Source organism: Sus scrofa, chromosome 3 (genome assembly GCF_000003025.6).
Source record: "Sus scrofa isolate TJ Tabasco breed Duroc chromosome 3, Sscrofa11.1, whole genome shotgun sequence".
NCBI classification, from domain to species: Eukaryota; Metazoa; Chordata; class Mammalia; order Artiodactyla; family Suidae; genus Sus; species Sus scrofa.
This window is the reverse complement of record NC_010445.4, coordinates 40,737,773-40,760,328: the sequence shown is the minus strand read 5'-3', so window position 1 is coordinate 40,760,328 and position 22,556 is coordinate 40,737,773. Positions and strand designations below refer to the sequence as shown.

General features: G+C 65.3%; 3 protein-coding genes across 3 annotated transcripts; 1 reads left to right on the top strand and 2 right to left on the bottom strand.

Annotated features, from left to right (window-relative positions):
* On the top strand, positions 2,218–3,864 carry SSTR5 (somatostatin receptor 5). Its single transcript, NM_001038229.1, is given in 2 exon segments — positions 2,218–2,748; positions 3,751–3,864. Coding segments are annotated over 2 exon segments (591 nt in total). The 3' UTR covers positions 3,811–3,864.
* C1QTNF8 (C1q and TNF related 8) lies at positions 10,445–11,872 on the bottom strand. Its single transcript, XM_021088417.1, has 2 exons — positions 11,668–11,872; positions 10,445–10,995 (listed from the first exon to the last, which is right to left on the bottom strand). Exons 1-2 carry the CDS (start codon positions 11,870–11,872, stop codon positions 10,445–10,447), a joined length of 756 nt encoding a protein of 251 aa, XP_020944076.1.
* LOC110259951 (tektin-4) lies at positions 16,081–22,264 on the bottom strand. Its single transcript, XM_021086872.1, has 6 exons — positions 21,566–22,264; positions 19,522–19,592; positions 19,056–19,199; positions 18,278–18,500; positions 17,390–17,544; positions 16,081–16,337 (listed from the first exon to the last, which is right to left on the bottom strand). Exons 1-6 carry the CDS (start codon positions 22,097–22,099, stop codon positions 16,121–16,123), a joined length of 1,344 nt encoding a protein of 447 aa, XP_020942531.1. The 5' UTR covers positions 22,100–22,264; the 3' UTR covers positions 16,081–16,120.

Here is a 22,556-nt window from a genome sequence, read left to right as displayed (position 1 = left end):
TCTGGGGAGGTGCTCCTCCTTGCTGGGAGCCAGCCCCCCCTCGCCCCTGCCCCCCCAACACCCCGCTTCCTGAGTGCCCAGGGTGCAGCTGAAGGGGCCCATCTGACAGGGCCTGTTGTCCTAACCCACTGCGCTCCAGGTTCCCATCCGGCCTCAGCGCCCTCACTCTTTTAGGGTTTTCCCATCCCCCATGCTCTGTACGATAATTCTGATGCTGGTTTTGTTGGGGTTTTTTTTTTGGGGGGGGTGTCGTTTTGTTTTTTGTTTCTTTTCTGATCCTTCTCCAGACAAGGGTTCCCTTCTGGGGTCAGGTCTGTGGGTGCCGCGGGCCCCCACCTCTGCACCTGCTCCGAAGGAGTCTCTCAGCCCCTCTTCCAATTCCCCGATTCTCTCTTCAGCCGTATCCAGACAGGAATTGATCCTGACTTTTGTGGAGGTGGGGTGTTTTCTTTTTTTTTTTTGTCCAAATAATGATTTTTCACACCCAGGAGTTGTAATTTTCAAAATGAGACGCTTGTTCGCTTTATTTCTTAGAAGCCAAATTCCTTTCATAGTACTTTGCCCGTACCTACTGAGAACCATAAACATTTGCAAGCCTATCTCAAGCCCACCCGTTCAGTCCCTGACTTTTACTTCACCTGAAATGGGTCCACCAACCCCCCTTCTCCCTGATTCTCTGGGTCCTGTTCCCCAGCATCAGTCCCTGCCCAGGCAGGCCGCCCAGCGGGAGCAGACCCTTCCTCGCTGTTGTCATCATCGTGTGCTTTACCCTGGCCCCTCCCCCATCTACCAGATTTCAGTTGCCCCCCCCCAACTCTGGGGTCCCCCCCCATTCAGGCCTGGTAGCTGCTGGGGGTCCCTCTGAGCTGAGGTGACTGGGGCGCTGGGGATCAGCGGGCCCTGGCCGGTCGCCATGGCCTTTTCCAGCCGGCCCTGGCTCTTGTCTGGCCCCCAGCCCCACCGGGTGTCAGCCCCGCCGTCCTTCCTCTCCTCTCCTTCTCAGCCATCGAGGCCTTGGTTTCCTCCGCAGCATCTTCACTCTTGTGAATATTTCAACCTATAGAAAAGTACAAAGAAACCTGAAACACTCATGGAGACACGTGTGCCCATCACCTTGCACTGTAGACGCGGCTTCCCCGTCTTTGCGGGGCTCCTCCTCTACAAAACCCCCTCGCCCTGGGGTCTTTCCCTCCGCCCCCCTTCCCCAGATGGACCTTTCGCACCCCCTGGCCCAGTGCCCCCCACGTGCAAACCCCCCCACCGGCTGTGGCTCAGGCTGTCCTTCGTCTGTGCCTGCAGTGTGTTCACGGTGTGTTGGGGTCCTCCCCTGCCGGGCCCAGAACCCGTGCCCTCATCAACCACATCCCCGGTCACCTCCTTGTTCCACGACACCTGTGCTGGGGGAGGCACTGTGGGGGGGCAGGAAAACTAGCTCCTCTCGGCCGCAGCCAGGACTCTGCTGGGCTGGCATGGGCACCACTCACCAGGCCTGTGTTCCTGAGAGCCAGGTGGACGCTGGCAGGGCTCCCGCAGCCTGAGTCTGGCTTTTCAGCCATGTGGAAGGCCCAGCCCCCTCCTGAGGGTTCCAGGATGCCCCCCAGAGTCTGGCCTTGGGGTCCCACAGAAGAGTGGGCCCAGGAGGTGTCGCCGTACTTCTTTCTGGCTGGCATGGTGCCTGGCCAAGGTCTGGATCCCCTTATTACGCCTCCGTCCCTCCCCACCCGTCCCGTGGCCCCCGGAGAGGGGACTCCCACTGTCCTTGTCCCTTAAGTGCAAGTTGGGGGCGTCGGTGTCCCTCTCCAGGACCAGAAGGCTTAGCGAGACTGGAGGGTGCTGGGGCTGAGCCAGGAGGGGCGTCGCGGGGGGAGGGGGTGTGGGGCTGGCGGGTCTCTGGGAGCCACGGAGGTTACCGCAGACATCACCTGGGCTCCCGGGGCCACCTGCCCGTTGCTCGGACGGCTGCTGTCCCGCTGCTCCTTCCTCTCCGGGCTTGTTTTCCAAACAATTTGCTTAATGTGACTCCCGGCCCAGCTGAACATGAGTAATGTGTTTCCCTGCCGCCGCGGGGTAACCCTGCGCCTCCGGGCAAGGGGGCGGGCACGGGGGAGACGCCCTCCCGGTCAGTCGCTCCGTGTCCTTCACTCTCTTGCAGTGGCCGCGCCTGGTGCGCCCGCTCGCCCTGCCCTGCCCTGCCCTGCCCTGCCCGCGACAGCCGTGATGGAGCCTCTGTTCCCAGCCACCCCGCCAACCAGCTGGAACACCTCCTGGGCAGCCACCAGCCGTGGCGGCGGTGGCGGCGGCGGCGGGGAGAACGGGACACTGGCAGAGCCGGTGCCCTCGCCAGGCGCCCGGGCGGTGGCGGTGCCCGTGCTCTACCTGCTGGTGTGCGCGCTGGGGCTGGGCGGCAACGCGCTGGTCATCTACGTGGTGCTGCGCCACGCCAAGATGAAGACGGTCACCAATATCTACATCCTCAACCTGGCCGTGGCCGACGTGCTGCTCATGCTGGGCCTGCCCTTCGTGGCCACGCAGAACGCCCTCTCCTACTGGCCCTTCGGCCCCGTGCTGTGCCGCCTGGTCATGACGCTGGACGGCATCAACCAGTTCACCAGCATCTTCTGCCTCACGGTCATGAGCGTGGACCGCTACCTGGCCGTGGTGCACCCCCTTCGCTCTGCCCGCTGGCGCCGGCCCCGGGTGGCCAGGCTGGCCAGCGCCGCTGTCTGGGCCTTCTCGCTGGTCATGTCGCTGCCGCTGGTGGTGTTCGCCGACGTCCAGGAGGGCTGGAACACCTGCAACCTCAGCTGGCCCGAGCCCGTGGGGCTGTGGGGCGCCGTGTTCATCATCTACACGTCGGTGCTGGGCTTCTTTGGGCCGCTGCTGGTCATCTGCCTCTGCTACCTGCTCATCGTGGTCAAGCTGAAGGCGTCGGGCGTGCGCGTGGGCTCCACGCGGCGCCGCTCGGAGCGCAAGGTGACCCGCATGGTGGTGGTGGTGGTGCTGGTGTTCGTGGGCTGCTGGCTGCCCTTCTTCATCGCCAACCTCGTCAACCTGGCCTTCGTGCTGCCGGAGGAGCCCGCCTCCGCTGGCGCCTACTTCTTCGTGGTCGTGCTGTCCTACGCCAACAGCTGCGCCAACCCGCTGCTCTACGGCTTCCTCTCCGACAACTTCCGCCAGAGCTTCCGGAAGGTTCTGTGCCTCCGCAAGGGCTCCGGCGTGGAGGACGCCAACGCCACGAAGCCGCGAGCGGGCCAGAGCGGCCGGCCGCCGGAGGCGCCGGTGGCCCTGCGCAGCCACGAGGCCAACGGGCTCATGCAGACCAGCAGGCTGTGAGGCCGCGGCCCTCGAGGGGCCGTGCGCAGCCCCGGGGGAGTGGGGCCTGGAGCCGCCACGGAGAAGCGGCCAGACAGCCCCAGCCGAGGGCTGGCTGGCGAGAGGCTCGGGGATGTGTGCAAATGCGGCCTATCCAGCCCCCCACCCACCCATCGCCAGCTCCTCCCGCCCCCGCCCCAGGCCTGGACAGGCCCTGGCGAGGCTCCTGCCAGCCTCGCTGGGAGAGGCCTGTGGGGTCCCAGGTGCCCGGGCTCCTCTGTGAGGCCGGGAGGAGAAGGACCAGGGAGTGGGGGTCGCTCGCCCGCAGGGCCCCCGCCCATCCGAGAGGGCCCTGCCTCCGGGGCTGCCCCCACTCGGGCTTCCGGGGTGCCGACCCCATGAGGGGGCAGGGCGCAGGCAGGGGGAAGGCCGCTCCCCCTGCCTGGTCCCCGGCCCCGACCCTGGACAGAGCCCGAGCCTGGAAACGAGGTCGCGTAATGAGGGCGCTTGTGTTTGACAGCCACTCCCTGAATAAACGAGAGAATAAATGTCTGACTCTCTCCCAGAGCAAATATTGTCCCCGGAGCGGATCGAAGCCGGTGAAAATCAGGGCGAGTGGATCGCACACGCCGGCATGGGGGCAGGCAAAGGCGCGGCGGGACCGAGGATGGCAGTGCGGGGGAGTGAGCACAGCCGGCTGAAGGGAGCCGCGGCACTGGGGCTGCCCAGGAGGTGGGACATGGTTGGGCCCTGGAGGATACAGGGGCGTCTGGTCCTTCCCTGGTCAGTGGGTGCAGGGAGTGGGTGACTCTTTGAGGTCCGTGCCCCCCTCCTGGGCACGTAGGAACCCCGATGCCCCCGGCTGAGTCTCCACCACTCCTGGGCTCCGGTCTGGGGGGTGGGGGCCACCAAGCCTGGTGTCGGAGTCCCCGGGGGCTGGTGACCAAGCCTACCCCTTCCTGGCCCTGGGGATCAGCATCCCAGGGAGCAGTGGGCGCCCTGGGAAAAGCTGAGGCCCATCCAACCAGCCACTCCCACCACACAGTCAGGCCACTCCTGGGTTCGGATGCAAAGTGCATCTGCTCAGAGTGACTTTGGGGAGTGAGCAGATGGCTCGGAAATATCTGCCCAGGTCAATTTCTCCCAATTGATTTGAAATGGCGAGCTCCCTCCCCGGGTGGTGCCAGCCGAAAGCGCCCGTGTGTGGATGGCAGGCGCCAGCAGCGCCCTGACCAGGCCTGCCTGCGAGGGTGTGAGAGCGTGTGTGTGTGTGTGAGCCTGGGTGCACGTGCGTGGGAACGTGTGAGTGTGCCTGTGTGAGTGTGTGCGTCTGGGGCCAGGTGCACCCAGCAGGCAGAGGGGCTGGTGGATGTTTCCGGAGGTTCCAGGCAGCCCGTAGACCCTGGTCTGGGTGGGAACTGGGGACCTGTGTAGACGGTCCCCAAAGCCCTGGGCGGGGGTGGGACACAAAGTGGGAGGAAGTGAGGGTCCTGCTGGGAAACAGGGTCAGGAGTGTCCGGGAGCCGTGGGCGCGGGACGGTGGACCCGGGGCGCAGCCTGGCCTGGCCACTGCCCTCTGCACCCAGCACAGGCTGGCGACAGCTGCGGGGGCCACAGAGGAACAACATTCTGCAGGCCCTGAATAGTGGGGGGGGCCCACAGAGCACTCACCCTCGGGGCTGACCTGTTTTATTGGCTATCTCTCTGCATGGATGGGTTTTATTGGCCTCTGGGCTCCAGCAGCTCCCAGAGTGACCTTGCTCAGGAAATCCGGCCTGCCGGGCAGGGTGAAGCTACCTCTGGGATGGGTGGGGATGAGGGGTGGTCTGCCGGGCTGGGTGGGGTGCAGGGGGGAAGGGCAGCAGGTGTCGCAGCCTCCTGAGGAGGGAAACTGAGGCTGGCCCACGTGGGGCCTGAGCCAACGAGGGGTGCCCTGGGTGGGGCCCCAGGAGGGGTCAGGAAAGGCCACTGTTGCGGGTGTCCTGGGGTGGGAGGGGGATAAAGCAAGGGCAGACCCCAGAAGAGCTGCACGAGAACCGGGGGCTGAGAGCTGGGACGCCTGCTGGGGTGTCAGGAAACTGGTGCTGAAAACAGGGTCTTTGCCGGGCACCCATCTGAGGCTGTGCCGAGGGATTCCTGGGGCTAGGCGGGAGCCCGGGGCTGCTGGCACAGAAGGAGGGGACCCTGCCTGGCCTCTCTCCTCCTCCTGCCACCTGGCTGCAGCCTCCCCAGCCCTCTGGACAGTGGGTCTGTCTGTGTGTCCCCTGGAGCCACACTGCAGGGGCCCACATGCCTGCCCACGGGTGCCCTGAGAGACACACACACTGGCGGTGAGCTGGCGCCCTCGGTGGTGCGGGAGCAGCCACCGGGCCCACAGCCACCTGGTGTCTCCTGCCATCCCGCACGGACAGATCTCCTGTCGTCTCGGGATTTCTTCTTCCAGCTGCCTTCTAAGGATGCCCTGCCTTTGCTGTGCCCAAGGTAGGAGCACTTCACTGTGCCAGGCATTTTGGCTTCAGGGCTGATAGGGAGCAGTATTTCCTATTTTCACAAAGTCGAATCTGTCACTCTTCTGCTTGGGAAATTCATCTACTTTTTGTTTTTTTTTAGTGGCACGCGGCAGTTCCTGGGCCAGGGATTGAACCCGAGCCACAGCAGTGACCCTGGACCGCAGCAGTGGCAACGCCAGATCCTTAACCATTAGGCCACCAGGGAACTCCAAGAGCCGTCATAACTGTCTAAGGTGGGCGCTCAGCGGTGTTAAGCACATTCGTGGTGCTGGATTGTCCTTTTGTGTCTGGCTTATTACTCCACGTGGCGTGCTGTCCTCAGGGTTTTTCCATGGCGTAGTCCGTATCAGAGTGACTGCAACTCCGTTTATCTGTTTGGCAGATAACTCGGGTGCTTTCTACCTGCTGCTGTGGGCAGTGCTGCCGTGCGGTGTGTGCGCTGCACGTGTGTTTAATGGTTGTATTGCCGACAGCTTTTTCCTGCACTGAAATCTGCTTGAGCCCATCAGGGGACCCTTCAATGCAAATGCCCCCTTTTCCCAGCCTAGCTGGTACCGTGGGCTCTCGTCCTCTGGGTGACCAGCCTCTGGGGGTTCCTGTGGTCTGCCTGCTGGCCACTGCATTCAGACCTTAGCTTCGGGGAGTTTCCGTTGTGGCTCAGCAGGTTAAGAACCAACTATTATCCATGAGGATGTGGCTTTTTATCCCTGGCCTCGCTCAATGGGTTAAGGATCCGGCGTTGCCGTGAGCTGTGGTGTAGGTGGCAGACGCAGCTCGGATCTGGCATGGCTGTGGCTGTGGTGTAGGCCGGTGACTGCAGCTCTGATTCAACCCCTAGCCTGGAACTTCCAAATGCCGCAGCTGTGGCCCCCGGCCAAAAAAAAAAAAAAAAAAAAAATCAGACCTTAGCTTCAAACTCGGTGTTCATGTCCCATGGAGCAGGTTTCCATTCGGAACTGAGCTGGTGCCTGCTCCTGTGTCCCTCCAGACTCCCGTCAGCACGATTTTGCAAAGTTAGAGAACAGGCTTTGGAGTTGCTGCTGTGGCGCAGTGGGTCAGGAACCCAGCTGCAGCGACTCTGGGCGCCACGGAGATGCAGGTTCGCTCCCTGGCCCGGCACAGTGGGTTAGGGGTCGGAGATGTCTTCGTGTGGCTCTGATTCGATCCCCCGGCCTGGACCGCCACAGGCCGTGGGTGTGGCCAGGAAAGAGGAGAGGAGAGAAGGGATGAAAAGGGGGTTTGGTCACAGATGCTCACCCTGGCACGGCCCACGACATGGATGGACACGAGAGGCCACAGAGCGTCTGATTCCAGTTATGCCAAGTGTGCAGAAGCAGCAGATCCACAGATAGAAGTGGGCCGCTGGTCCGCAGGACTGGTGGAGGGGTGGGGAGTGAGGCGATGAGAACGTTCTGGAACCCGATAGCAGAGGTGGCTACACGACGCTGTGAAGGAACTAAATGTTGCTGAATGGTTCACTTTCAAATGATTGATTTTAGGGTCAATGAATTTCACCCACGTTTTCAAAATGGACGTATTGTTGAAATTCCACTAAACAGGTAAACGGGCCCCATGTTCTAGTCCTTTCCTGCTTTCTTTCCCCAGGGCAGGCACGTCCTGGTTCCCCCCGAGGCAGTGGGTGCCCAAGGCTGCTGTCCTGACAGGACCGCATCCCCTGTGGCTCCCCAGGGCTGGGGTCGCCCCCCTGTTCTCAGCCGCTGTTTTAAAATACACCTGGGGCAGCGAGGGGTGAGTGGGGGTGGGGGGTGGAGGCACTGGTGCCAGTCCAGGCCCTCTGCGGTATCCCCTGGTGGGTCCCCCAGGGCCCCGAGGCTCTCGCCTGGTGCCTCCTCAGGGCTCCGGAGCATTTATTAGATGCCCTCCGGCCTGACCCACGCTGCTCCCCTCGGGCCGTGGCCGGGAGCAGGGCCTGTCCTGGGAGCCTCAGCCAAGCTGCCCCAGTGCCTCCCGCCCGGTCCAGGCACCACGTCCAGAGCGAGACGAGAGGGAGGCGAGCAGCCACCAGGTCTGCCCTCGGCCCTGCACCCTCTGGGCCCCCAGGCCAAGCAGAGCTCAGGTGAGGGAGCGAAGGCCGCGGGGGGCTGGAAAGAGCAGGGGCTTTGTCCGGAGCTGCTGGGCAGGGGCTGCAGGCTGGCCTGCAACACACAGGGGGTCTGCGTCCCAGTCAGGGTGGGAGGGGAGTCCCGGAGCCAGGAGGACAGAGGGAGCCCAGGCCTTTCCAGTCCTGCGCAAAGCCCCACTTCCGTTCGGGCGCCTTTATTCCTTTTCTTTCTTTTTCTTTTTTTTTTTTTTTTGTGCTTTTTAGGACAGCATCTGTGGCATATGCAGGTTCCCAGGCTTGAGGTCTAATCAGAGCTACAGCTGCTGGCCTACACCACAGCCACACAATGCAGGATCCGAGCCGCATCTGCGAGCTACACCACAACTCACGGCAACGCCGGATCCTTAACCCACTGAGCGAGGCCGGGGATCAAACCCTCAACCTCGTGGATCCTAGTCGGATTCGATGGAAACTCCCGGGTGCCTTTATTTCTGCAGCGGACCCCGCCCTGCCTCTGAGGCCCCCATTAGGCTCTGAGTTGGATCCTGGCGCCCTGCCGGTTGCTGAGCACCCTGGGCGTGTCTGGTTATTCCAGCCATAAAAGGGCACAGGCCAGAGGGTCAAAGTGCAGACTGAGGCTCCTCTGCCCAACTCAGCATGGGGTGGAGGGGGGAGCAGGTCCCAGACTGGGGATGGGGGAGGGGTCCCAGAGCTCCCTCCGGCTTCCCTCGGTCCCTTCCAGCCCCCCCCCTCCAGTGGGGCCAGGGCCTCACCAGCCCAGAATGTCCCAGTCCAGCCCAGACCCCTTGACTGGAACAAGCCCTGAGTCCCCCTGCCCTGGCCATATGCCAGGGCTGGGCTTAGTTGGGCCTTGGGGCTCCCTGGGGGCCGAGTCCCTCTGAGCCCCTGATGCTCTGTATCTTGGGGTAGAGGCCCCTGCCTGTGCTGGGGGTTTGGAGTCATGGCCCTGCCCTGGCCTGAGCACAGGGACCCATCCGTGCCCCTGGGTCTTGGCTTCCTTGTGGGCATCCTCGTCGGCAGGAGGGGCTGAGGCAGCACGTGGGGTGCAAGGGCCTCTTACCTGCCAGGAGCCCCTGCCCTCCTGGCCCAGGCTGGCAGGAGGGACACCCACAGCCCTCCAGGGCTAGGTTCGGGGTGGGCACATGTTGGCAGGAGCCCTGGTGGCCCAAAGGGTGTGCCCACTGCTCGGGAGGCTGTGGTCCCAGGCCTTGAGGTGGGCTGCTGGCAGAAAGCCCCTCTCCTTGCAGACAGGGGCACCCCTTCCCCAGGACCGCACAGGAGGTGCCTGTTTGTGAAATGGCTGAGTATCCCCCTGCCACCCCCCACTGCCACATCAGCTGACCGCTGTCTGGAGAAAGTCTGCCTGGGCCAGGTGGGTGTGGGGCCCCAGCCAGTCAGGGACACAGCTCAGGACAGGATGCCCTCCTGCTCGGAGGGAGTGGGGCTGGAGGGGTGGGACAGGTGTGATGAGGGGACAGGACCAGCCAGGCAGGCGTGCTGTATACCCAGGACTCCCCTGTTTGTCCAGCAGCCGCGAGGCTCTGGCGATTCCAGATGCTGTTCCTGCCAGGGCCCTGCAGCCACACTGCCCCAGAATCTTCAGGAGGAAGGGGGCAGCCACAGAGGGGGTGCCAGGGCCCCGGGGGGAGGCAGGTGATGGGTTCGCAGGGCTGGACAGAAGGCCTCGAGTGGCCAGAGGACACGTGGCAGGACAGGAACAGACTCCGAGTGGACCCAAGGGTGGCGCAGCCTGGTGGCTTCAACCGCGGGGTGGACAGAGGCCTGCTGTGGCGTGGGCGTGGCCAAGCTCCACCCACACCTGTGCACAGGGACAGGGCCAGGCTGCTCAATGCCCCATCACCGCCAGCCCGACTTCGGCCTAAGTAAGAGGTGACACCATGAGGGCCTGGGGCTTCGCCGGCTCAGGCACACATTGAGGCATGAACGCCCCCCTCTTCTAGTCTATTCCGGACAGACAGGGGGGTGCCAGGGGCCCCAGAAAATCAGGCCACCAGAGCTGGGCATATGGTTGCCAAGGACAAGACCCAACCAGGGGGCAGCAGCCCCACCTGCCCCGCCCCACCCAGCTCGTGGCCTCTGCTGCCCTGTGACACGCTTCCAGCCAGCGTCCGGTCTAAGGGGTGCTGGAGCTGACCCCACTCCACCAGCGTGCAGCCCGACACCCAGTAGGTGCTTTGTAAAAATTTCCACGACAGTGGTGCCTGGTGCAGCCTTTATAAGCAGGACCGTAGCTCGACCAGGGTGCGGGGCAAACCCATCGCGTGTGGAGATGCCCACCCAGGCCCCCTCCGCCCCCGCCCACCACACTCCCAGGACACAGGCCCGCTTCTCAGATTTCTCGGTGTGGACATTTGGCCTGTGTCCGCCCCCGCGGGGCAGGGCCGGGTCCCTCTTGTTCCTGCCACAGCCCTGACGCTCGGCGTCTGCACGCGGTGGGCGCTCGGGCCCTGCAGGTGTCCCTCCTGGGGTGGGGCTCAGGAGCGAGGGCCGCGGAGGGCTGGCCAGGGCATGGGGGCCACTAGAGCTTGGCGTCCGGCTTGACCAGGTGGCCGCTGAAGGTGATGTAGAGGTCGCCGCGCTCCCCGTAGATGGCGTTGTCGCGGTCCCTCTGGAACATGCGCACCCAGACGGCGTCGCCCGCGGCCAGGGGCAGCAGCAGGCTCTGGGTCTGCATCACGCTGCGCTCGTTGGGCTGCGCGTACAGCACGGCCACCGCCTGCCGGTTGCACATGATGTGCAGGTAGGTTTCCTTGTAATTCCAGGTGTGCACGGTGAGGCTCAGGAAGTACACGCCGGGCACGGCACAGAGGAAGCGACCAGAGGCCAGGTCGAAGGTGCTGTCCAGGTTCACCAGCTCCGTGTCGAAGGGCACCGCCTGCAGGGCGTCGGCGCTGTGCAGCCCCTCTCGCCGGCCCACCGAGAAGGCCGCGTAGACGCGCTGGCATGGGGCGCCCGGTGGCCCCGCCTGCCCCTTCTGGCCCTTGCGTCCCTGGAGCCCCCTGGAGCCTGGCGGACCCTCCTTCCCGCTCCTGCCAGAGTGACCTCTGACCCCTGCCTCACCCTTCTCACCTGCGGGGGGCAAGGGGAAGCCACTGGTCAGGCTTGGGATTCAGGATCAGACTCTCTGGCCACATGGCCTTGCCAGCGACCTCACCTATCCCTGCCTCAGTGTCATCTGTCAGGTGGGTGCTGACCGCCCGCTCAGGGGACAGTGAGGTCTTGGCCATCTGGGGCCTGTGTGATTGTCCCCGGGGACGGCGGGGACGATGGGGGTCTGGCAGCTGCTAGAGGAGGGGTCTGAACGGGGCTTTGAAGGACTCGAGGGCTGGGAGATTGATGGCCGAGTCCAAGGTCAGTGCAGCCCCGTCCAGCCCGCAGGCTCGGCCCTCTTGGAGCTCAGCCTCCAGCAGGGGGACACCATGTGGGGGGGCCTCAGAGACCCTGCCCCCGGCCCACCTTCCCTGGGGTGCTGGGCCAGGGAGGGCAGCCTCGGGACGGGGCTGCGGGTGCAGGACAAAAGGGGCCTCGGGCCCCCATTGTTCACGACCCCTCCCCCAGGCCACCTTGCTTCCCATCGCGGGGAGTGGGGAGCAGGCACTTGGGTGCCCCGGCCCGGCCCCAGAGCCAGCCTGGGCCTTTGCCCTGCTCTCCTGCGCCCCCTTCCCCGTGCCCCTCAGGGCAGGTCCCTCTGGGGACAGGGGACGGGGGACGGGGCAGGGCCACCTCTCCAGGGACACCCACCTTTGAGGATGGCGATGTCGATGGTTGGGCGCACGCGGGGCAGCCGCCCCCACTCGTCCCCATCGATCGAGCGGACGTGCGGGCCGGGGGCCGCCGGGGGCCAGGCCGGGCGGCAGCAGTGCATGCAGGGCCGGCGGGGCAGCCCCAGGCCGGGCCAGGCACCCACGGGCAGCACCAGGAGGAGCAGGAGGGCAGGGGCCGCCATCACCTGGTCGGGGGACAGAACAGGAGCCCAAGGGTGGGAGAGGAAGACAGGGGTGGAGGAGGGGCCCCTGGGAAGGAGAGCCCTGCCCCGCCCCCCCCCACGGCCAGCGCTGTGCCCCCTTCTCCAGGGAAGACAGCAGGCAGATCAGGAGCTGCCTGGGTGGGGCTGGGCAGTGGGACCCCAGACACTCACACTGCCACCCTGACAGATATCCCGAGTGGGTCCCCGCACACCCTCACTGGTGCCCGGATGTGGCCCCAGAACCCTCCCTGTTGCGGCACTTGAGGGACCACTGCCAATAGGAAGGGCGGGCACGGGGATCCTCTCACACCCGCCTCTCCCGAGCCCCAGCAACACCACAGCAGTCCCCACCCCCGGAGGGCTCCAGGCTCCTCAGGGGTGGCCCCTGCCTGGTGCCCGTCCCTCCCAGGCCTCAGTTCTGGGCTGCACCAGGCACCATCACTCCTTGCAGTCAGGGAATCTTGGTCCCCTAAGCCCCGTGCTGGGCACCCCGCAGCTGGCAGGTGCGGGGGTGCTGTGTGGAGCTGGGGGCTCCGAATCAGCCCTCTGAGGCCCCCACCCACCTGGCCCGGCCAGAGCCCTCCAGAAGGGGAAGCACCCTCCACCCCCAGGCTGGGCCCGGGCTCCTGCAGGAGGCACAGTCTCTGCGTCGCTGGGCAGAGGGTGGCACCTGCATCCTGACCTTCTGGGGGAGGGAGGGTGACTTGGCAGGTGACCCCATGTGGCCCCCGCCCATCCGGGGCCTCCTCCCTCCCCGCCTCTCCCCGGCAAGGGCCTGCCGGTCTCCTGGCCCATCCGCCACAGGTGCAACTCCACTCTGTCTCAGCACCGTTGTCGGTGAGCCCGGCACGGCCTGGGCTCAGGTTTCCTGGCCAGTGGGCCCTGCCTGCCTGGTCTCCCCGTGGCTGTGTCCAAGAGGCTCAGCCAGGGTCGGTGTCCTGCAAAGGCAGGCGTGGAGGGCAGGGTCCTCGCTCTTCCTTGTACCAGGGCCATAAAACCCAGGCTTCCTCTTCCAGGAAGCCCTCAGGGGCGACAACCCAGGGTGAGGTCCTCCGTCTTGCGTAGTAGCTCTGAGGCCCACTCCCTGTCTGAGCTCCCCTGGCAGGTGGGAGCCCTTCTCTCCACCATCTCACCCTCAGAACCTAGCAGACCCTCGCTGGCCCCCTTAGCCATGGGGGCCCCCACAAGACCCTTCTGAATTCCTCCGGTGGGGGAACTTGACAGGAGTGAGTGTCTCCTGGGGAGCCCACCCCGCGGGCAGGCTTGTCCCCTTGGAGGTCTGGGGTCCCAGGCGACCTGGCCACGTGGCCCTCTCAGGGTGCTAGGAAGACCCCTGCCCACCCCTACCCCACCCCTGCCCTGTTACCATGTCACGATCGGGTGCTGCCGCCTGCCTGGCCGTCTCCCGCGTCACTGCCCCAGCGGCCCGTGAAAGAGCCCTTTCATGCCCGCCCCAGGCGCCCGTGGCTTCCCAAAACCAATGGGCCATCCAAGACCAACAGGCCTCGGGCCAGCTTCAGAGCTCCTGGGCAGGAGGCTCACGCGGCCCTGCTGCCTGCCACCCAGCCCGCCCCCTGCCCGCCACCTGCCACGACGTCTGTGCAGCCCCACCATGGGGGCTCCAGGTCCCTCTGGCCAGCCCCTGGGCCACGGTGAGGCTCTGGAGGCCTGGGGGCCTGGGAGCTGGCTGCCATCCGTCATCGGGGGTGCAGGGCCTTAGCGGGGAGTCGGGGAGGCTGGAGCTGTGGCCGAGTGCAGCCTGGGTGAGGGAGGCGAGGAGGCTGGAGGTCAAAGTCAGAGGAGACAGACCCCCCCGCCCCCACCTGCACGGAGGCCACCTGGTGATGGCGACGCCTGCCCATCTCTGGCTGGGACGGGAGGTGAGGGCCATGCCTGGCAAGCAGAGCCCAGGAGAGCAGCATCTGGCCAGGCCCGTGGCATCTGCCCCCACTCCCGCTGCACGTCCCAGGGTCACGGTGCCCAGCGGGTCTGGAGGCCTGCTGTGACACCCTGTTGCTGTGACTCCCTGTTGGGGGTTCTTGGCATGACCCATCCTTCCAGTGGATAAGCGCTGTGTCCCTGCAGTGCCAACCCTGGCAGGAGTGACTCACAGGGCCCCCAGGCAGTGGCAGGTGGGGGCTGCACCCGCTGCGAGCGGAAGCTGAGCCCACAGCATGGCCCCAGCCTCATCCTTACTCTGGGCCCGAACAGCTGGATACTGGGCCGGGGGCAAGGCCTGGCACCTCAGCCTGAACCTGGGACCATGTGACTCCCTGCCCCACCAAGCCAGGCTGCCTGGCAGAGGGAGGCGCCAGGCGTGGCCTGGAGAATTGTGCCTGCCTTGCTGGAAGGCGAGCTGTGGGCGGCTGCGGCTGGCTCACTGTCTCGGCCCATCTGGGCACAGCCCTGGGTCTGGCTTGTCCCCCAGTCTCCCCAGGCTGGTCCTCCTCACGGCTGACCAGAGACGGGGCAGGGATGTGGGTGGAGGAGGAGACTGAGGGGCCCCGTCTGGGGGGGCGCTTCTCATGCCAGGTTGAAGGGGAGCCGAGCTGGTGAGGGCTATGGTTGGGAGACCCCGCCAGCTGCATCTGGTTCCCAGACACCCCCCACCCCAGGTGACAGCTCCCCCTCTAGCTGGGCTCGGCACCACCAGGCATCATCAGCAGCACTGCTGATATCTACATGCGGGTCTGGCTCTGAGTGGCCTAGACGGAGGCCTCCCTGTAGGGGCCACCCAGTCTGGGCCCAGGGGCAGTGGCTCCTCTCCGCCCCCCACCCCCGACCATCCCGCTGTCCCCGGGCCTCCCGGGACTCCCAGATAGGCCGGGATGAGCTCTGCTGCCCCTCCCTGCCTCTGAGCCTCAGGTGCCCCACCTGTAAAAGGGACACCATTGGGCTCGGGAGGATCCCTGTGGGGGAGGGAAGGCCACAGGCCTTGGCCACCCTGGTGTCACTTCCGCTGTGCCTCCCCGCTCCTGACTCCTGCATGGGGGGAGAGGCCACCTGTCCCCCTCCAGGCCCCCCCAGAGAGGCTAATCCTCTTGGGAGACACAACCATAGCCTCAGGAATTTGCCGTGGGGCCTGGAGCCACCTGCCCATCAGCTCCAGGCCCTGGTCACATCTCTACGAGGCGACAAAACTTCCAGCCTCCCAGGTGGCCATGAGACGAGGGCACACAGTGAGTGCCAGGCGGGTGCGGCCCCCAGGAACTGCGCCACCCTCCTAGCTATGGAGAAAATGGCCTTTGCACAGCACCCCCACTTAGCTTTCCATCAGTGGCCACCTGGGGGGGCTGGGACTAGGAGGCCCTCAGCGCTGATGGGGACACTGCGAGGCCTGGCCGCCTCGGCCTCAGCCATAATGGGGGTCTGAGTGGCTGGCGTGCATGCGGCTGAGTTATTATCTCCCGCTGATGAGCTGTGCTGGGGAGGGGACGGTGGCCCGGATTCTTCTGCGGGGGCACAGTGAGAGGGGATCGTGGCCACCATGAGCGTGCCTGGCCCACCTGGGGGCTGCAGATCTGCCCAGAGCTGTGGACATAGCATGTGGGTGGCATGGGACCAGGAGGGCATCCCACCCCCCCCCCCGCCGACTCTGGCAAAGGAGGGGCTGGATGAGGAGCCTGGCCACAGAGGTGACCCAGGTGGCTGGGGGTGGAGGGCCCAACCAGCGCCGACCCTCTACCCCTCAGCTCAGGGACTGTCCCCCAGTGCCCATTCTGTGCCAGGCAGGGATGGCAGGCAGAGCTCCTACTGTTCCCCTGGGAGTTGCCACACAACAGGACGCCACAGGGAAGAGCTGGGCCAGCACCCTGTTCTCACACCTCTGCTCCAGGCTCGTGCCACCTCCCGCTGCCCTGATGAGGGATGTGCCAGCCGGCCTCGGTGACACCACCCATGGCACGTGAGCAAAAAGGAGCAGGGCTCCTGTTGACATCGTCGTGACCAGAGGCTGTGACACATGGTGATGGAAGGCGAAACTCGACACTCGAAAGCATCCAGCAGGTGGCCCAGGGGGGCAAAGAAACCGGGCCTGGACCAGGCCCCCCGTGGGCGGTGGCGAGCAAGGAGGTGGGGCCTCGGCATCCTTGGCTGACGGCCCCTCCCCAGAGCCGTGCTGCAGAGGCTCTGACCCCCGGGGCAAGGGGTCCACAGGCCGCCCCCGCCTGCCCAGGAACACACCCCAAGCGGAAGGAACGTGCTCTTTATTTGAGGGGGGCCGCCCGGTCACTGGTAGCCGGCCAGCTGGAGGACGGTGGGGTAGCAGGCGCGGTGGGTCATGCACTTCTGGCGGTTGATGAAAAGGCTGTTGGTCTTGACCGCGAGGTCTTTCTCTAGGTTCATGCGTGTGTCCTCCAGGTTGCGCAGGGACTGCTCGGCTTCCAGAAGCTTCTCCCTCAGCGTTGCCAGCGACACGTTGAGCTCCTCCACCTCGCTCACCAGCCTGTGGGGGCAGGCGTGGGGGCGGGGGTGGGTTGAGCCGAGGACAGACTAGACAGATAGGGAGGGCTGGGTAGGATGGGACCCATCAAGATTCGAGGGCTGGGAGCCAGGGTTCCTGTCGTGGCGCATTGGAAACGAATCCGACTAGGAACCAAGAGGTTGCGGGTTCGATCCCTGGCCTCGCTCGGTGGGTTAAGGACCCAGCGTTGCCGTGAGCTGTGGTGTAGGTGGCAGACGTGGCTCAGATCTGGCGTTGCTGTGGCTCTGGTGTAGGCTGGCAGCTGTAGCTCCGATTCGACCCCCAGCCTGGGAACCTCCATATGCCGTGGGCGCAGCCCTAGAAAAGACAAAAAAGAAATAAATAATAAAATAAAAAAACAAAGGCTGGGAACCTGGTGGGGGCGTCCTGGCTGAGATGCTTGGCCAAAGAAGGGCCCCTGAAGGCCCAAAGGGAAACTCAGCAGCTGTGCCTGGAGGGGCCGGGCAGGCCCTGTGAGACCCTCTGTTCCTTCGCGTCCTGGCATCTGGAGGTAGGTGGGCACCCCTGCAGCCAGGCGATGCCCCAGCTCCCTGAAGGGCTTGAGGGGCTGGGAAGGAGGGAGGCCCAAGGCAGGATGCTTCTGCTACAAGGGAGATGGGGACAAGCAGAGGGCATGGCCCCAACTACACCTCTAGCTGGGGACGAGTGTCCACTGTGATGAGTGGACTGTCCCCGGCAGGGCGGCCGATGGCCGTGGGCAGGGGAGCTCTGCCTCCCAGACCCCAGGCTCGTCCGTGGGGTGAGGGGGGCCGTGGTCCCTAGCACTCGGAACCAGTGTCCTCCAGTGGGCGTCCAGGTCCCGTTGTGCTGGGGCAGGGGCGCGGACGTGGGAACCCGGTGTGTGTGAGGTGTGCTTGTGTGGGGCTGGTGTCTTTCCTCTTCCTGTTTGCATGGCTGGGGGGGGGGGGTTCAGGGGGTGCAGAGGCTGAGGAAGACCCAGAGAGCGTGGACAGTGCCCGTATGGTGGATGGTCACCAGGCCCAGCCCAGAACAGCCCCGGCAGCGACAGGCACCTGAACTGGGCGGTGTCCCGGCACAGCTCCACGTTGGGCCGGTGCGAACGCTGGTACAGGCGGGTCTGGGCCACCTTCAGAGGCGCCTCCTTGTCCTTGACGGCCTGCTTGAGCACTGAGACATTGTGCTCCTGGTCTGTGATCTCTCGAAGCGTCTGCACACAGGATGGCCGGCATGGGTCTCCCTACCCTCCCCAAACCCTGGGCCACGTCGAGCCGCTGGCTCCAGCAGCGGCATGGAGGCAGGAAAGATGTGGACACCCCCCCCCCGCTCCCCCCCCCCGACACCGCCAGGCACCCAGAGGCCTGGGGCGGGACAGCAAAGCTGACTGTGCAGTAGCTCTGAGAGCCCCCGGCCCTGTGGTCACCAGTCCCTTAAGCCTGGTAAGGAGCTGGACAGACAAAGGCAGGAAAGGTCACCCTGAGCGCCTAGGGTCAGAGCCCTGCCGGCCAGGCCCAGTCCCTCGGAGCCCCACCAGCAGCTGAGCCCACCACTCCTGCCACCTTCCCTCCTTCTCCATGCAGCCCCTCCTGGTCAGTCCCTCCGGTGGCAATGCCACCACCCCCGAACTTCACTTGGTTTCTCAATCAGCTTAAGGAGGGCCCAGGCAGGAGTAGGGGGTCTGCCTCAGGGGCCCCTCAGGATGGGCAGGGCCGAGGAGGGGCAGAGCCAGGCCACTCGTGACCAGGGCATAGCGGCCAGTGGGGCAGGGGTGGGCTACCCTGACATGGCCTGGTCTTTCTCTGTGGTTACAGGTGACCAGCCCTGCAGGGTGTCCTGGGCGTGGCCTGATAGTGGTCTGGGCGTGGTCTGGCTGCGTGGTGGGCGTGGCCTGGCTGCGTGTGGGCGGGGCCAGAGTGGGCTGCGCTCTGCCACGGAGGCCCCACCTTGCGCAGGTGATACTCCAGCTTGTGGCGCGCATCCTCCAGCTCCTCGCAGCGTCGTCCAAAGGCCAAGTTCACGGCGTCGCACTGCAGCCGCAGGTCCTCGGCCGTGTCCTGAAGGATGCATTCGATGAGCTCCCGCAGGTTGACGGAGGCCAGGCGTTCGCGCTCGGCGCCGTACAGGTTGTCCTGAGTGAACTTGGCCCAGGTCTCAGGTGTGGAGGCACTACGGGCAGGGGGTGGGCCGGCACCGCGATCAGCGGGGACACCTCCCAACGGCTCCAGTGCCCACCAGGCCCTCCCCGCGCCCGTCGCGTCCCATGTCGCCTATGCCCTAGCACAAACGACCCCTCCCAGTCCTAGCGCCCCCCCCCCCACTCCACGGACCCGCACGCCCCTGCTGGCGCTACCCCTGCCCCCTGCAACCTCCTCTCCTCCCCGTGTCTCCCTTGCCTCTTGCGCCCTCGTGTGGTTCCTGCGCCTCAGTGCCGCCGTTACCCCGGGCCCTGCGCCCCCAGGGCCGCGCTGCGATGGGTGGTGGTCGAGTGCCCTCTGCCGGCCGCATGCGGAACTGCACCCCGCCCGCCTCAGGCCGCCCTCCACTCTGGGTCGCGTCTGCCTCCTCAAACCCCAGGCCCTGTGGTGAACCGTGGGTGCTGGGCACTTGGGCAGGGGTCCCGCTCGGCTGCCCATTCCCAGGAGCAGTGGGAACGGGAGCCCAGGCGACTGGGATCTCGCAGGAGGGGGCCGGGGGGGCGGCTGTTGGCACGGCGGGCCCCACCTCTCCTCGAACTTGGCAGAGTGCGGGTAGAACTGGACGTCGGTGCTCTGGTTGTGGTAGCGGCAGCAGGCCTCGTCGATGTTGTAGGCCTCCACCTTGTCAGACCAGCCCATCTCGCAGGTTTCCTTGTGCTCCCGGTTCAGCCTGGGGATGGCAGGCAGGGCCTGTGTCTGTGGGGGTGGGGAACCTGGCCTCCAGGCAAACCCCCCACCCCCGGAGCGACTGGGAAGCCCATCTGCCCAGAGCGGGCCCAGGGATGCTGGCATGGTCTCTGGACCCCCAGCCCCTCGGCCATGCAGGTATCTGCCATCCCATCTGCCCGGTGCCCCCACCCCCAGCCCTGCCCTCCTGGCTGGGCCTGGGCCGGAGCCCCCAGCTCTCTGCACCTCAGGGCCTGGTCGCCCCCATTTACTGCCGGTAGCTGGACTGAGAGGTAGGGGGCGCCCTGGAGGCCGCCCAGACCCACCGAATCTGGTTCACGGCCTGCATGATGGTCCTTTTCAGGAGCTCCTGAATGTTCCGGATCAGCTCTGCCTCCTGGAGGAGACGCGGATTCTTGTTGAGGATTTGAGCCGGCCGGGCTGCTGTGGCCCGTGGTCAGCCTCCTAGCCGCCCAGGAGGCGCTGAGATTTGGGGCGACACCCAGTGGAACTGGAGGATTGGCCAGCACCTGACCCCTGATGGTGGCCTCAGGTGAATGTCACCTTGCTGACCCCGAACTTTTGGAAATGAAGGATGACCCCACCTTTCTCACTGGATTTGTTCTGGGCTTTTGTGCATCTTGTTGCAGCCAGTACAGTGGCTCTTTCTTCTAGGGGCTTCTGGGAGCAGTGTGTGGGGGGCCATCCTGAGGTGGTCCCCATTTGCTGGGCGCTCAGCACCTCCTGGACTCTGGGGGCTGCCCTTCAGCCTGCCCAGGACCCTGAGGGCACCAGCCTGACTTTTGGCCCCTGGGCAACCTGGTAACAGCCCCTGAGGACCCGGCCACTGGGGACCAGGAGTCCTCCTGGGGTGGCCCTTGGGGCTTTGGGCTCAGGGAGGCCGTACATTACTGACCCTGAGGACACAAGGGCCCCTGTTTCTTCCCACCACCTTAACGGTTACTTTCTCTGAGTAGGAACTGCCTTCTCCCCTTAATTTGAATTTTCACCTCTGTTGGGTTCGAAGCCCTCATGTGACCAGGTCTGACCTGTCTCCCTGTCCTGGCCCAATTGTCGCCTGTGCACTGCTGGGTGATGGGGGGGGCTGCCTGAGGGCAGAGGGGTCGCTCCTGGAGTGTGGAGTGGAGTGGGGGGCAGAGGAAAAGCCTGGGGCCAGAGAGGTGCTGGGCTCCAGCCTGAGCTGGGGGTTTGCAGGGGGTACGCAGTGCCTGGCCTGGCCGACTGGCTCCCCTCATCTCACGAGTGCCCGCTGCTGGCAGCCAGTTCACAGGCCAGGCTTTTCCCTGCCAGTCTAAGGGGCCTGGCATGGGGAGCCCCCGACCCTTTGGGGGCTGCCCCAAGGACAGGTCCTGCCAGGTTCGGAGGGTCAAGGGCTCCTTGTGGGATGGACGTGGCCTCTACACTGTCCACACCTGCACGCTGGTCTGAGGCTTGGTTTCCAACACCCCAGTAGGGTTGGCGGGGGGGCATGCTGGGCTCCACTGCTGCGAACTCAGGGTCCTCAGGCTCAGTCTTAGTTTGCATAAGCCAGGGTGACCAAAGGGCCTGTCAGCAGGTGCTAGGACCCAGGGGTGACTGAAGGACTGTCCCGTGGGTGCAGGCACTCCCAGGACCCGGCAGAGAGGCTCTGCCCTTCCCCACACACGTCCCAAGCCAGGCAGCCGCTCCTGGGGCTCAGCTCAGGCCCTTTGTGGTTTGGGGCATGTGTGAAGGACCATCGGGGCATCATGGAACTGGCCAGGCCCTGCCCTGCCCCAGTGGCCCCCAACTGTCCCATCCTTGGGCAAACGTTCCAACATGCATCCAGGTGTGGATGCTGCCACGGCCTGGGCCCTGCCTCCGCCCCCAGTGTGAGCCGTAGTGGGGGCAGGGGCACAGCAGGAGCCCTGGACCCCCGACCAAGGTGAGGGGACATAGGCCAAGGTCTAGCCCCAGCCCAGGCCCACTCCAGGCCCAGTCCAGCCCCAGCCCAGGCCACAGTGCCACTAGCCTGGCTGGGCCCGCCTTGGAGGGAGCCTGGTTTTGCCCAGCACCCACTGTAAGGCCGGGCTGTGAGAAGGACAGGCCCGGTTTCTGGGGCCAGGGAGGGCACCTCCCTTCTGGACAGCATGAGCCCTGCCCCTGCCCCTGCCCCCTGCCCGGCTGTCCCAGACCTACACGCAGAGCCAGCTTCTGCCCTCTGCCTGCGTGTGTGCTGAGGGCTCAGGCTCCCTGTGCTGTGTGCAGCCACGTGGTACATGGGCACCAAGGCCTCTGCCAGCTGTGTTGTGGGGCACACGCCTTCCCACACTCCCTGGCGAGAGGTGGGGCGGCTGGGCTGGCCGTCCCCGGGACCCAGAGGGACCGAACCTTCAGCAGCTCCATCTCCACCCAGTCGCGCACGAGGTCGGGGTGCTGGCGGCGCTCCTGGCACTGCAGGTTGTCTGTGGCGATGGAGAAGGGCAGGGCTGTGGCGTCCAGGGCACGCTCCAGCCGCTGCTTCTGGGCCAGCAGCAGGTCGGTCTCTGCGACCAGCTCTTCCACGTGGCGCTGTAGCTCTGACTTCCAGCAGTGTGTGTCCTGCAGGTGCTCACCCACCTTCTTCATGGAGTCCTTCTGTGTGCGCTGTGCCAGCGCCTCCGTCTCAGCCACCAGCTGCTGGCTCTCGTGGCGCTGCTGCTCTGACTGGTCACGGTCGGCGAAGGCCTGATGGTAGCGGGCGTAGCAGTTCTGGAACCACTCGTCTGCCAGGTACTTAGCTGTGCGGAAGCCAGCAGTGGCCAGGCCAGAGGATGTGTGGGCGCCCGTGTTTTGGGCCACATCGTACAGCTTGCGGGGTAGCTGGCACGCCAGCACTGTCTGCGGGGCGGGCTGCTTGGTCGTGAGTATGTCCGTCTGTGCCATGGTGCCGCCCAGGCACAGGTAGGAGGGGGAGAGAGAGGAAGGCTGCTTAGCACAGTCAGCAGGGCAGCTCCGGCCACTCTGTCCCCAAGCAGGACGTGGCTCCCGGTCTCCTGGAGACAGGTACACATCAAGCTCTCCTGTTGCTAGGTGATGGGGACAGCAACCCCCCCCCACCGCAAGGCCCTCTTAAAGGACCAGGCAGGCCCCAGCCCTACCTGTCCTGGCCACATCTGTCACATGCCTGGCATACTTGGAGGCCAGCCCTGTCTCCTGCGTCTTAGCTGTCCCAGTGGGGCTTGCCCCCTGGGCACGCAGGAGTCTCTGATGGGGAGTTGGATTCACCTTCCAGTGGATGTGCCTGGAATCAGATGCCCAAATCTTCCCCACATGTAGGAGGCAGGTCTTGTCCTGGAGACAGTGTCTCCAAGGCCACCCAGGGCCTGGGAGTTGGGGTGGT

What these genes read in the sequence shown, in the direction of transcription:
- C1QTNF8 (XM_021088417.1), bottom strand. Translation starts at nt 11,872, where the DNA reads ATGGCGGCCCCTGCCCTCCTGCTCCTCCTGGTGCTGCCCGTGGGTGCC. An exon ending in CGACATCGCCATCCTCAAAG is followed by an intron (nt 10,996 to 11,667) that starts GTGGGTGTCCCT and finishes TGCCCCCCGCAG; the next exon opens with GTGAGAAGGGTGAGGCAGGG.
- LOC110259951 (XM_021086872.1), bottom strand. Translation starts at nt 22,099, where the DNA reads ATGGCACAGACGGACATACTCACGACCAAGCAGCCCGCCCCGCAGACA. An exon ending in CAGGCCGTGAACCAGATTCG is followed by an intron (nt 19,200 to 19,521) that starts GTGGGTCTGGGC and finishes TGCCATCCCCAG; the next exon opens with GCTGAACCGGGAGCACAAGG. An exon ending in TCTGCCAAGTTCGAGGAGAG is followed by an intron (nt 18,501 to 19,055) that starts GTGGGGCCCGCC and finishes CCCTGCCCGTAG; the next exon opens with TGCCTCCACACCTGAGACCT.